This window comes from Lactuca virosa, chromosome 8, assembly GCF_052849685.1.
Source record: "Lactuca virosa cultivar CGN04683 chromosome 8, Lactuca_virosa_CGN04683_v6, whole genome shotgun sequence".
In the NCBI taxonomy this organism is placed as follows: domain Eukaryota; kingdom Viridiplantae; phylum Streptophyta; class Magnoliopsida; order Asterales; family Asteraceae; genus Lactuca; species Lactuca virosa.
In genome coordinates this window covers 124,511,342-124,526,483 of record NC_136433.1, presented here as the reverse complement: position 1 = coordinate 124,526,483, position 15,142 = coordinate 124,511,342, and the positions used below count along the sequence as shown (strand labels likewise).

The following is a 15,142-nucleotide window of genomic DNA, read 5'->3' as shown; positions in this document are numbered from 1 at the left end:
ATGTTTGATACACTTATTTTCATTTGGTTGCATGGATAATGTTTTTGGAATACTATTTTAATTAAATAAAAAATGAACTTTTTGGATCATATATTTGGGACGTTACAATTACTCTATATATGGCCGAAGATGGTGATCGGAGCAGGAAACTGGGTTGCCTTCGTCCATTTTATTAGGAATTAAGAGGATTAAGATGGTGATCGGAGCAAGTAATATATTCATGATTTATTTTATTTAAGAATAACTGAAATAATAAAATAGAAATATATCATTAAGGGTGAAATATTCTTTTTAGGATGAACATGGATCTAACATGCAACAAAATTACATAATAAGGACCTCCTTAGTTAAAAAAAGTTAGGTACCATATCCATAAATTACCCCAAACTAAGATCATGTGTGTAATTTACTCTAAAAAAAAATTAAAGAACGCCGAAGCTTGCTAAAATTTCCTTCAATTAATTGTTTTGTTGAGATGAGATGACTCAACCAGGAGACTTGAAGTACAAAAAGGACGTACGAAATTTCCACGATTTGTGGTAAAGATTGCTCTCAGTATTTTCTTTCAGTTTCGCACGTTAGGGAGACCAAATACAACTTTGACTATCTTTATTTATTTATTTATTTATTGTAATAGTAAATGTTCTCCAATCATGCCACCCACCATTTAATTGTAGCTATTTCCATTCACAACTCAGAAGTATATAAATTGAGATGGTTTATAACTTTATATGGTTTTGGTCTTATATTGTAAATAAGGTCTGCGAATAAATGAAAAAAAAAAAGAAAAAACGAAATAGTTGTGTGAATGGGTTGTTTATGGTTTTTTAAGACAACTAAGACCAAACCAGAAACAAAATCACAATTCAGTTTGGTTCGGTTTAAAAACCAAATAAACCAAATTTTAAGGTTAATATAAAAACCATAAAATTATATTTTTCTTAAATAAAATCCAAAGTTTCAAATATAAAAATTTAAAAGTTTCAAGCATCAAATATAAAGTTTGGAAAAAAAAAAATATAACATAAGACATGCATTGGTTAAAGAAAAAAACTTTTAGGATTTTGGAATTAGGAACTTGATATCTATGTGAGATATGAAAATATAAAAATATATTTTCATTTTTTCTATTTAATTTTTAAAGTATAAAAAATCTAAATAAATTCGGTAATTTGGTTTGGTTCGGTCCGAACTCCACTAGAACCTACCTGACCATAATTCGGTATGTTCTGAAACCAAATCAAAAATCAAATTTAAAATTTCGTTTGGTCCGAATTTGATTTTAGCTTTGTTGGTTTTCTGTTGTTTTGGTTCCAAACCGATGTTTTCTCCAAGTTTAAAACCTTTATTTATTTGAAATAGGATATATATATATATATATATATATATATATATATATATATATATATATATATATATATATATATATATATATATATATATATATATATATATAAAAGTTGACGACGATATTAAATGAAAGTTTTTTATAACACATTTGTCATTGATAAAAGTAAACCTGATTATAAATTTCATTCTAGCTACTAGAATATCAAGTTTTCTTGACGGCAAATTTTAAATTTATCATTGATAATTGTGTTCCGATTATAATTTCTTTCTACTAGAATATCCCGTTTTCTAGACCCCAAATTTTAGTCGTTTTATTATGTATTATATAGGAACCTAATCAATATATTTTAATGATTAAAAAACAAAAACCATCTTACCATCGACACGGTCATATCTTAAATAAATATTATTCATATTAGTCTACCAAATCAAGTTATTATATCTTATATTGTTATAATACATTATATCCGGATTTTTGGGCCAACATTTTACAGCTATTAGTTTCATACTATATTATACAGATATTTTTTAAGTGTTTTAATCAATATAGTGTTGATAAAGTTGAAATTATGATAGTATAGTTAAATGCATATTTATCTAATAAAGTTATACATATTAGTGTAATCTGCAAGATAGTGTTTTCAGATAAATATGCAACATTTTATTTTATAATAAAAATTAAAACATTGTACATTGAACACGGTTACTTAACCATGTGGCATAGATCAAACATTTATGTATTCAACAATATTATATATTATATTTATTTTATCAATTTATGCAATTAACGTATATAAAATAAAACCAAGGTTAATCTAACAAATAACCAATAATATATTATATGCCTTTACATTGTTAGAAAAACTATTTAGCCATATTATAATAAAGTATTAATTCTTGTAGAACCGTTGTCGATTGCTTCCAAAATAAGTCAAAATAAGACTCCAAATTCAAAAAAATAACACAATATCAGTGGCCCACGTTCATTATTTCTAAAGAACAAGTCAGAAGTTGACTTTCTTGTAGACATTCCATCCGTACCATATATGGTACAAATGCGGAATGCCCCCCCCATCCAACTCCATTCACTAATGCCATCACACAAAGCATCTTCTTTAATCTTTCTGTCAAGAACAAAATGTTGGGGAAGAAGATAGGCTCAGTCAAGAACCTAGCCAAGATGGCTAAGGTTTGGAGTGGCACTGAGTCATCGCAATCTGAATGGTTACTCAGGGACGATGAAAAGCAGACAGATGTGTCATCTCACTGTTCTTCACCATCCAATACACCCCAAACTGGGTTTTTCACGCTTTACATTGGGGAAGAAAGAAGAAGATTCGTCGTCCCTACGAGTTATCTGACTCACCCTCTATTCAAGATGATGCTAGATAAGTCGTCTGAGGAGTTCGGGTTCAGTCAAAAGAATGGATTGGTGGTTCCATGTAGTGTCAATGCTTTCCAAGAGGTGGTAAGTGTCGTGGAATCTTGTAATGGGAAATGTGATTTGAGTCATTTGGTTGAGGAGTTTGTTTAGTATATATTATACACGTAGAAGAGTAAATAATGTTATAGATATATATGTATTTATTGATCACACTTCAATGTTAAAGGTGGTCTCAATTTTGATATGAATAGGATCTGTTTGTCAATAAATTAGATGTGTGTTGGGTTTAATGAGTATGGATTTATTAAACTACGTTGTATAAGGCGTTGGATCAAAGCCAATGAGATCTTTTAAGTTTCAAGTAGATGTGGCTTATATTCTTACATCGATTATTATAAAATAGATAACTTAACAAATTCAACTATAAATAAAAGATCGGATGAATAAAAGATTAAAAAGAGTAGAAACCGTCTTAATTATAATCAAAGACGTGTAATCTTCTAAATCATTACACTTTTAATAATTTCATTGTCACTTTCATAATTAATATAATTTTCTGACATGTTTAATATAAGACTCATAGAATAAAAAAACAATCGTTGGCGGGTCAACCAAACAATGATGTTCTAACCCTAATTTAAACAATTGTTGGCTTTATCCCATTTTTTATTTGCATATAACGTGATATACCTTGATTAATGGTCATGAGTCAAAACTTGAGAATATTACTTATTAAGGTAATTAAGTTTTCGGTTTGTTCACATCTAAGTAACTATCTTTTTTTTTACATATCTAGGTAACAAACTTGTTGGAAGTATTCACATATGACCATTATGACCTGCTGTAGCAGGTTACATCCTAAATGTGAACACTTTTAACAAGTTCGTTACCTAGATGTGTACAAAAAAAATAATTACCCAAATATGAGCAAAACGAAAAGTAAGATTAAATTACACGAATGGTCCCTGTGGTTTGGGGGAATTTGTGTTTTTGGTCTCTAACTTATTTTTTTAACTCGGATGGTCCCTACTGTTTATTTTTGTTGCTCGTTTGGTCTCTGTCTTACCTAAAAAGACTATTGTGCCCTTATTAATTTATTTTTTAATTAATTTTCTTATTTATGTATTTATTTTTTATATATTTAAAAAAATTAATAGACCCCACATATATGTATCTCCTCACCGTAAACTTGAAACCACATTTGAGAATTTTAATTTGGGTCTCATCAGTCACCATCCTATCTCTCATCCTCCTCAACTTCTATTTATTTTCCATCTTTAGTGACATTGAAGTCTTCACCATCCTTCTTTTTTTGGTCATTCAACTCTGGCGAACCAACACCATAACCCACTGTCTCTTCATCTTTAGCGGGTTGTGGTGTTGATTCGACGGAGTTGAAGGACAGAAAAAAGAAGGGATGATGAAGACGTCGATATCACTAAAGATGAAAAATAAATAGAAGTTGAGGAGGATGAGAGATAGGATGGTGAAAAGATACAAATATGTGGTGTCTATTAATTTTTTTTAATATATAAAGAATAAATACATAAATAAGAAAATTAACTAAAAAAATAAAGTAATAAGAGCACAATAGTCTTTTTAGGTAAGACAGGGACCAAACACGCAACAAAAATAAACAGTATGGACTATCCGAGTTAAAAAATAAGTTAGGGACCAAAAACACAAATTCCCCCAAACCACAGGGACCATTCGTGTAATTTACTCTTACTTTTCGTTTTGTTCATATTTGGGTAACTATTTTTTTTGTACACATCTAGGTAACGAACTTGTTAAAAGTGTTCACATCTACGATGTAACCTGCTACAGCAGGTCATAATGGTCATATGTGAACACCTCCAACAAGTTTGTTACCTAGATGTGTACAAAAAAAAGATAGTTACCCAGATGTGAACAAACCGAAAAATTAATTACCTTAATAAGTCATATTCCCGTCAAAACTTAATACGATAAGCATTGTATGAGTTTTGAGATGATTTTATCTTGTGTTGGGACTAAAGATAAATCTGCATAAAATTAATTTTATGGCTTTGTAAGTTTCAGATTCAGATGTACAGGTGGATCGGATAAGATCGATTATTGGGTGTGTTTGGGCTAGATCACAATTTGCATATTTTGGCTTGCGAGATGGAGACAAGATGTCTCAGGTGGATAAGCAGAAACAAGTAGCGAACCTTTTTATGTAAAAACTTTATAATGGGAAAGTTAGAATGTTTTCTGTTTGAGATTGAATAAATTTATTAAAGTAACGGTTAGGAATTTAGGTTTGGACCCAGACCGAATCGGATCGAAACCCGAACTTCTTGTATATCCTTGATCGGAAACCGGACCGTTTTATGGTGTGCTGGTCTGGGTTTCGGGTATGCTAGTTGCAGTTCATAACTGAGTTTCAGTTTTTGGACCAATTTGTAGCATTTGTTGAGCTAAATATTTGTTGGACTTCATATAAATTGTTGGACCATTTGATTCATATATTTCATTTGTTGGACAACTTTTACCAATTATATTATAGTGACTAAATTACCGACTTATTATTTTTATAATACAAATGTCACATGGTTTAGAAGTTGTCCAAAATACAATGAATTAGTAGTTAGCTTATAAATTGTTTTGTTAATAAAAAATAAAAATGATTTTTATAACCATATCTATCAGTGTAGGGATTAGCTGTTATACGTTGATAAAAAATCCTTTTCATTTCTTGTCGTGTTCGAGTAAAAAATGATATTTTGTATACAGTCCGGTCCAAACCCAAAAACCAATTTACATTAAAAATTAAACCGAAAACCGACCCAGTTAGCTATATTTCCGATTCGGTCCAGGTCCGGTACAGTGGGTCAAATGCTCATCCCTAGTTAGAAAGCATTATTATTATTGTTATTAGAGTAAATTACTGAAATCGTCTCTGTGGTTTGGTCAAAATTGCACGTTTGGTCCCTAACTTTTTTTTTGCACTCGGATCGTCCCTGTGGTTTGATTTTGTTGCGTTTTTCGTCCCTGTGGTTTGATTTTGTTGCATTTTTCGTCCCTTACATACATAAAGTTAGGGACCAAACATGCAATTTTTACCAAACCATAGGGACGAAAAACGCAACAAAATCAAACCACAGGGACGATCCGAGTGCAAAAAAAAAGTTAGGGACCAAACGTGCAATTTTGACCAAACCACAGGCACGATTTCAGTAATTTACTCTTGTTATTATTATGATTTTGATTATTATTATTATTATTATTATTTTTATTATTATATATATATATATATATTAAAGTTATGAAAAATAGTAACAGTAAACTGCATTAGGATTTGGCATAATTGGTCCCTTTCATTTGCTGTAAATCGGAATTGGTCCAGCTATTTATTGAAATGACAATTTCGTCCTTGCAAGAATAACAGTGCTTAATGTTCAGTCCATGGGTCGTCTACTTCACTCTTCTCTTTCACCACCACTGTTCATTCAGCAAACGTGTCATCTTCTCTTTTACCACCGCTGCCACCGCCTATGGTTTTCGTCTCTCTACCTTCCAGGACCTTCTCCCCAACCCTCTTCATCATGTTTATCTTAGCGACATTCACACCACCGAATCCATTCGATCCTTCTGGAAACGTTTTTGGGTTGCTTCACACGATCCACCGCCTCCATTAATGGACTTTTGCCTTCCAGTTCCTTCCACACTCCGATGCTCTTCCAAGCGACGACTTTCCCCAACCCACCTCCACCTGGTACGCTAATTTCTTTCGTGTACGACTTGTTATTATTATTATTATTAAAGCTCCAAATATATTTGTTTAAATATTATAACTTGTTTATCTCTGAAATGAGAATTACAAAGGAATACATTAAGACAATACCTAAACTATATAGACCTTAAGCCTGAACCTTAACCTTACACACTAACATATGGACAATTAAATCGATAGATTTAAAGAGAAAGAGATAATAAAATCAGTGAATGAAGATGGACATGTCGACAATATGAGCTGCAGAGTCAGAGAGTCGGAGATCAATAATCGGAGCGGTGAAAACTAAATCTGGAAGCAACAACGATGGCTACAATGACACCAAATTTGCAGACGACAACAACTTGATCTTCAGGCAACAACGACAACGAAAAAACCCAGAGGCAACAGTAACAGTCATGCCTAAATATAGTAAACCCGTGAAGCACACCACCCCAGAAATGAATCAGAACATCAAATGCAACACCAAACATAATGAAGATTAAAACCATAAAGACAACGACTTTTGCTAAATATGATTTACTCTCAATACACCAAAAAAACAAACTTACACGTGTACCCCATCCTTTTAAAATATGTTGAATGTTATTTCTATTGAATTTTATCGAATATAACAACCACTATCAACCAGATATCCTAACATATATTAAATGACATATAATTCAAATATATTTATCTATGTAATTGAATTCCCACACAATGGGCGAGAATTCATCTAGTTCCATATAAATAAAAATAAATTTGTTGACTATAGAAATTTGTATTTCAAAGTTGTCAATGATTGTAACCAATTTAAGTTAATAGAATTTTGTTTTCATAAAGTTAGTAGAAAACTGATATATATATATATATATATATATATATATATATATATATATATATATATATATATATATATATATATATAGGGAGAGGATCAAATGAGAACACCTAAAAGGTTGAGAACGCGAGAACAATTGTAGACCAATCATTCCATAAGGGCGTAAAAGGAATTTTACAATGTAATTAAATATGGATAATTAATGATTTCCTATAATCATGGGATGTTGTCTAATTAATTGATTTTTTACCTAAATATTATAAATGAATTTAATCTATTTTTAGTCAAATAGATTATTTTAAAAAAAACTTTTTTACCATGATTAAAAAACGTTTTTTTTACCAGTATATCAAAAAAATTGATGAATTTATCATTTCAACCAAATATGTGTAATCATACAAAAATAAAACATATTTGTAATCATATATGAATCCACTGTAATCGTGAATGAATAGATGAATTAAGTTGTAATAATAAACGAATATAACACAATTTATAGAGAAAAATTACAATACAACTATAATAAAAAATAAATAATAACATATTGGATATATATCTAGATTATACATCTATTCATAAATAATAGTAACACAAAAAAGTTACAATGTAATACATATCTATTTTTCTATAATCACATATGAATACAACATAAACAAAAATTCGAATAAAAATAATTAACTATTATTATATAATCATAAATGAATAAGGCGATATCTTTTCCACTTTGTATTGTTTGGTTGTATATTAGCACTCCAACATCCCCTTTGTAGATGCATCTCGATTTCCTCTACACACTGTCAAATAAAGAAATAAATACAATTAACAATCAATTAAATGAAAAGGATTTAGAAAAACACATATGACGTCAAATTATAAATGAAGAGACATGAACAAAATAAAAAATACATATGAATTCCTATAATTGTAATTATATTCATACATGAATATATCACATATGAATACACTTCTAATCATAAATTAATATGACACATGAACAAAAAATAAAATACATATGAATTCCTATACTTGTAATTATATTCAAACATGAATATATATATATATATATATATATATATATATATATATATATCTTTACTATCTTATTATACAAACCTTACTATTTCTAAAAATAGATTTAAGACGTCCAAACCTTTAAGCTGAATGTACAAACATTTATCAACAAATTACAAAATACAATGCATTAAGTACAAATGTAAAATTAATATTGAAACATTCAAACCTACATCCTTATCTTACCCAATATAGAGGATTTAAATTTTTAAAAAAATCATATATCTTTATTACTTATTATGCAAATTTGGTCAAATGCTGAATTCTAAGAGCTACAATAAATATTGCAACATATACAACCATTTTATGCATTGAAAAATATTAAATGTTATCTGGTCAAAATGTTATAAATTAGGCACACTTTGAATAGGTCTTCCATTCATCTTCAAATTGAATTGGTCAAATATGAACCAACATTCCTCACTTTCAGCCAATTAAATTGGGCTAGCTTTATAAACACATCAACGTTTTTAATTGTTTAAAACCCTAAAAGTCTAAAGTCTCTCAATTGAATACGAACGCATCTTCACCACCGATTACAACCTTGATCTGAAGCAACTCATGTCCTCTCCTCCATCATCGACAAAGATAGGTTGAGTCAGATATCGATTCCATGGTGAACTTGGTAAGTAAACATTAAATTATATCACCTCTCTCGCTTAATCGATTTCATGTTTCTTTTTTCTGTTGTGTGCTTTATTAAAATTTTAGCTGGCATCCGAATCTTTTCATGATTTTTTTTTACACAATTCATGTTTCAACAAGTTGCCAGAAAATCATGGTTCTGGTGGCTTCTTCTGACTTACACAAAGGTGTTTTTTTTTCAAAACATAGTCTATTTTGTGTGTATATATTTTATGTTTTTTTATTTTGTGTATATTTATTTTCAGAAGTTTGGATCGCAATTGAAATTGGCACAAGTAATAAAAACGTGCACTTCTGCTTTCTTCTTCTTCTTCCTTTCTCTCGAAATCTCTGGCCCACCACCAAGGTATATCTCAATTTTACCATTTTGTTATCACAAACTCACACACATCACAATTTTGATACAAAGGTTTAATGTTAAGCTTGGATTTTTTTTTTCCTTGAAAATGATTTTATATTTGGGGTTTTTATCTCAGTTTTTAGGGATGTAGAAAAAATAAATGTAGAGGATGTTAATGGAAATGGAAGTGGTTCAAGAATATTTTTTATGACATTCGTTTTATTTTAATATTCATTTTTATTTTTATTAAATACTATATGTTTGCATTATGATTCCATGCCACTACAGAGGTAGATGTTCTCCTTAGTCAATTTTATATGGGTATAACACCATCTTATTTTAAATCCATTTTTTCAATACACCTTTTTATGGTATAGCTGCTTATTTGGTATATATGTCAAAGATATACGAGGAGTAGAGCTGCAAGTTATCAAACTCCAAAGTGGATACAATTTTATTAATGGTATTTCACATCCTGGCAACCACAAGTGATAGCTGCTCACTTTGGGGCTGACTAATTATTTTTCATATACTCTATTTATGATATTTGTATAAACCCATTATAGAGAAAGAAATTAGCATTATAGATAAAGAAAGAAATAAGTTTGACTAAAACAATGTCAGATTTTAAGATGAAACCTCTCTCAATCATGTCAGATTTTCCAATTTTGATAAATTTATTCTTATATTCCTTTAAAATGTTTAAAATGCACATGTTTTGGCTTAATCTGATGTTCAATTTACTTCATGTATCCAATTACAACACAAGCAAGTAAAATTTTATTTGATTGTTACATATTTTCTTCTTCAGTTTTTTAGCATCTTTTTGTTTAATTAAAAAAATACATGAGTTTATCAGTATATCCTATTTTTTAAATAACTCATGTATTTTTTTTTTAATTTGTGACAAATTCATGTCGCATTTTGAGACCGATCAGGTATAAAAAAAGCATATCTTGAGAGTTTTATTATTGATAGACAACCATTTGATCTATCCCTGGTGAGTGTAATGTTTTTTTAATTAATTCTATATGTGTTTAACTTCATAAGGTGGCTTGTATGAAACAGTGACCAAAAGCTGATTTAAATTTTTGCAAATCTAATATATGTTTTGTGATTCTTCTCTATTTTTTTTTTTTGACAAAGATGAGACTTTTTTGGTTTTGTAGTTAGTGATTGATGTTTGTACCTTAGAGATATAATCTTAAAAAATGAAATATAAATTAGACTTCCATGTAGGAGTGTTAGAGGTAATAGTGATGACAGGTAGTCAGGGCCGGTCCTAAGGAATTAAATATCATCAAAGGCCCATGACGAACAAGGAAAAAAAGGTCTTTGTCGTTACCATAAGTTGTTATTTTTGAATAAAAGTATATAATAAAAAAGGCCCTGTGCAGCTGCCCACTTTGCCCCCCCCCCCCCCCAACGCCCCTTATACAGGTAGTCTTCATTAAATCTATTATGACATCGTGGTTCATATGATGGCCTGGAATAACAATTTATAATATGCGAATCATAATATCAGCTTCTGAAATTAGTTTTAAAACTTAAGTTAATAATTGGTGTTTTTAGCACTTTTTTAGGATGATATGTATTTGTTCTTTTCGTAGAAGTTTTGATTTGTCTAAAACACATTCTTATTGAATGTGTATGTATGCATGTTTGTTGTTGAATTTCTAACACATCTACTTATTGGTTTTCTTAGATTTTGTGTGTTTTTATTTTATGATTGCGATTTGGGTTTTTTTTTCTTGAAACATGGCAATAATGGTGATATATTTTGATACTTATGGAGAGGATATGGTGGAATGAAATTTCATGTGACTTTGTGCTTAAAAGGAAGTACCTGGTACTAATACTTTTAATCTTTTTAGGCTTAAAAAGGAGTTGTAGCAATAACTCAATTTGTAGTAAAGTTGTTGCTAGAAACAAGGCTGCTAAAGGGAACGCTAAGGGGTTGTAGCAATAACTCATGGGGGAGGATTCTGATAGTTACCCTTGGTAGTTAGCCTCTGTTCTAATTACAATATGTTAAGTAAGTTGTGTAATATGTTTATCTCTCAAATGATGTAAATATTTTCCATAATTCACATTTTTTTACCTTCAAATGATGTAATAAGTTGTTGGTAGGCGTTTGTTGTAATTACAATATGTTTTTCAATTGGATATGGAAGTTTCTATAGTTTATACTTTCAAATTTTCTTTAAATTCTTATAATTTGTATTGTTATTATAATCGAGAGGTCGTTGATACAAGGACAATTATGAAACTTGCAGGAAAGAAGTGAGCTTCCTTTTATTTTATAGAGTAAAAAATTATTCTTCTTAGACAAAATTGCAAAAATGGTCTCTGTGGTTTCTCATTTTATGTGGCTAAGGTCCAAATATTTGAAAAGCTCTAGATTTGGTCATTTTCAACAAGTTTTGTTATGGTTTTGGTCTCTTATGTTAACTTTAACAACTTGGCTATTAACTTTTTTTAAATGACTATTTTAACCTCAGGGACCATTTCTGCAACCAAATTATAAGGATCATTTCTACACATCTTCTTTTTATTTATATTGAATTATTATCTATTAATAAATGTTCTTTTTATATATATATATACTATTTATGTATTAATAAATATTGTTTTGTTAGATTATTAATTCTTTTAATTAAGTTTTTTAATTTCTTTGTTATCAAATATTTTAATTGGGTTATTATATATGAATAAATATTATGATATTAGATTATTTATTTATTTTAGTTAATTTTCTTATTGGAGTAATTCTTCTTTATAGAATTATTATATATTAATAAATATTATTTTTAATTTATATTATTTATATCCTAATAAATATTACATTATTAGAATATTAATTTCTTTTAGTTAATTTTTTAATTCCTTTTTTTCGGATTAATTCTTTTTATTGGAATATTACTTTTAATTTATTATCTTCTTTATATAATAAATATTATTTATTATATTATTAATTTATTTTTATTGTATAATTAATTCTTTTTAATTTTATTAGTTCCACCATAAAGTTGTCAGAATACGCAAAAACATGGCCTCTCATCAACGATAATCGTTAAGATCACCGCCAAACACCTTCATCGGAGGTCCGATGTAAACCCTACTAACTTTTTCCACCCAACATCACCTGTAGCCACCTTCGACAACCTCTTCACAATCCGTTGGAATCCTCCATATCCCACACAATGCACAACAAACTCCTATAAACATTCAAAGTGGTGGTGGTGATCGGGTGATGGTAGTGGTGTTATCGCAGGTGACTACTGTCATCATTGGTTAGAAAAGGTTGGTGGGTTTCTGTCCGACCTTTGATGAAGATGTTTTGTGGTGATCCCGATGATTCTCGATGATGAGAGGCAACACTTTTTCATATTCTGGCGACTTTGTGGTGAAACTAATAAAATTAAAAAGAATTAATAGTATACATTAAAAATAAACTAATAATCCAACAAAATAGTATTTGTTATATCAAGAAAATAATAAATTAAAAGTAATGATCGAATAAAAAAGAAATATTCCAAAAAAGGAAACAAAAAAACTTAACAAAAGAAATTAATAATCCAACAATATAATATTTATTAGGATGTAAATATTATATATTAAAAATAATATATTTTAATATATAATAATCTAATAAAAAATACTCCAATAAAAAAATTAACTAAAATAAATTAATAATCCAAAAAAATAATACTTATTGATATATAAATATTATACGTTAAAAATAATAATTATTCATATATAATAATCAAATTAAAAAATCCAATAACAAAGAAATTTAAAAAGTTTAATTAAAAGAAATTAATAATATTATAAAATAATATTTATTAATATATAAATATTAACGGAAGAGGGACCAAAAGCACAACAAAACTTGTTGAAAAGGACCAAATCTACAACTTTTAAAAGGTTTAGACCTTATACACATAAAATGAAAAACCACATGAACCATTTTTGCATTTTACCCCTCTTAACAGCAAGTGCTATGGGATCTACATTATCTTTATAGATGAGAGAAACCATCAGTGTTATGTATATGTTATATATATCAAACAATGTGTGACAGCCATTATAAACAAATAATTTTTTTAATCATTTGTAGGTACTTTTTATATATTTATCATATCTTTTTTATATATTTATATATATAACTAATCACATATCTTTTAAACTAATTATTTGCCTCAAATCAAATGTGCAAACTTTACATATAATCAAAAGTAATTGACCTGTTATCCCGTTAAAAAGAAAAAGAAATGAATTACCTACATGACTCTAAATTGAAACAACTTTTATATATACAACCGGTTCGAATGGATACCCATCGGGTAGCATTCAAAAAAATATGACAACCGATACCGGAACTACTAAATGCAGTTCCAAAACTTTAGGAATCGAAACTGGCGTTCCAAGACAGTTCCGATTCCAAAACACAGGTACTATGTTTCGATGATCACTCTAATAATAACATACTTAGGTTTGATCCAAAACAACTTTATAATCTTTTCCATGAAAAATAACAATAAATACTTTTATTTTTAATGGAAAACAATATATTTATAAAGGGAAAAAAGAAAAATGAATATATATGTTCGTTTTAGGTTGATGTAGTCAACTAAGTATTTAAATTTCAAAAAGAATTTTGAACACAAATGAAAATATGCATCGAATAAAAAAACAAATTTTTTTTTCATAATTTTTTTTAATTGAGACAACATTGTATTTTTATTTTAAACCCAAAATAATCTATCAAAGGGTAGTTTCCAAGTCAAAAGCTACTATCTTCCAAAGCAAATTAGATTTCATGCTTAGGGTTTACCTTTCATTACATGTGTGTCAAAGTTGGACACCCGGTCATACATGTTTTTTAATAGAAATAATTGTAGAAAAAAAATTGTTCGCACCCGACGCTTGGCGCGGGTAAACGGCTAGTATATATATATATATATATATATATATATATATATATATATATATATCATTAACAAAAAATGAATACACTTCTAATCATAAATTAATATCATAGTATAAATTACTTTTGGTTCTAAAATTGTTTGATTCCCCTAAATCTTTATATCAATCGAGAAACAACTGAGAAGAAGTGAAGGGAAAACAAAAAATAACTCACCTGCAGAAGCAATGCTTAGAATAATTAGACAAAACCATAAGCACTTAAAACAAGAAAATGATTAATCATAAAATGAAATACTTCAAAATCATGCAAATTCAAAGAAAATCATAGTTAGACATTTCATCAAACACTTACTATGCACAACAATCATTTCCATATCACCTGATATTATTTCAAAGCATGGCCAGAACCTGGTTCTAAGTTAAAAAACTGATTAGGTTTTTGTAGATAGTGCAATATAAAAAATTACCTAGGGCCCGACAAGCGGCAAGTCAGCTGTCTGGAAATTATATTCATAGACATAAGGGAGCACCATAAGATGAAAAGGGGAACTCGTTTTTGCATTAATCGAACCACTCAAATTGAGAATCTAACAAGAGCATCAAAAAGGCACTGAAGATAATAACCCAATCCATGATGGAGGCATAAAGAATAAGAAAATAGGGAGAGAGGCGGTGGAATAGGAGGCTCCGGTATCGATTGAAGATCAGAAGGCGGCAATTGGCGGTGGTGACAGAAGATCAGGAGGCGGCGATTGGCGATGATGATTGAAGACCAGGTAGCGGCGATTGAAAGTGTCGATTGAAGTGGATGTCGACTGAAGTTGATGAGAAAAAGGGCTAAGA

General features: G+C 29.1%; 1 protein-coding gene across 1 annotated transcript; it reads left to right on the top strand.

Annotated features, from left to right (window-relative positions):
- Window positions 1-2,439: 2,439 nt before the first annotated feature.
- Window positions 2,440-3,098, top strand: LOC145134113 (auxin-induced protein 6B-like). Its single transcript, XM_079069022.1, has one exon. It carries the CDS (start codon window positions 2,489-2,491, stop codon window positions 2,882-2,884), a length of 396 nt encoding a protein of 131 aa, XP_078925148.1. The 5' UTR covers window positions 2,440-2,488; the 3' UTR covers window positions 2,885-3,098.
- The last annotated feature ends 12,044 nt before the right edge of the window (window positions 3,099-15,142 follow it).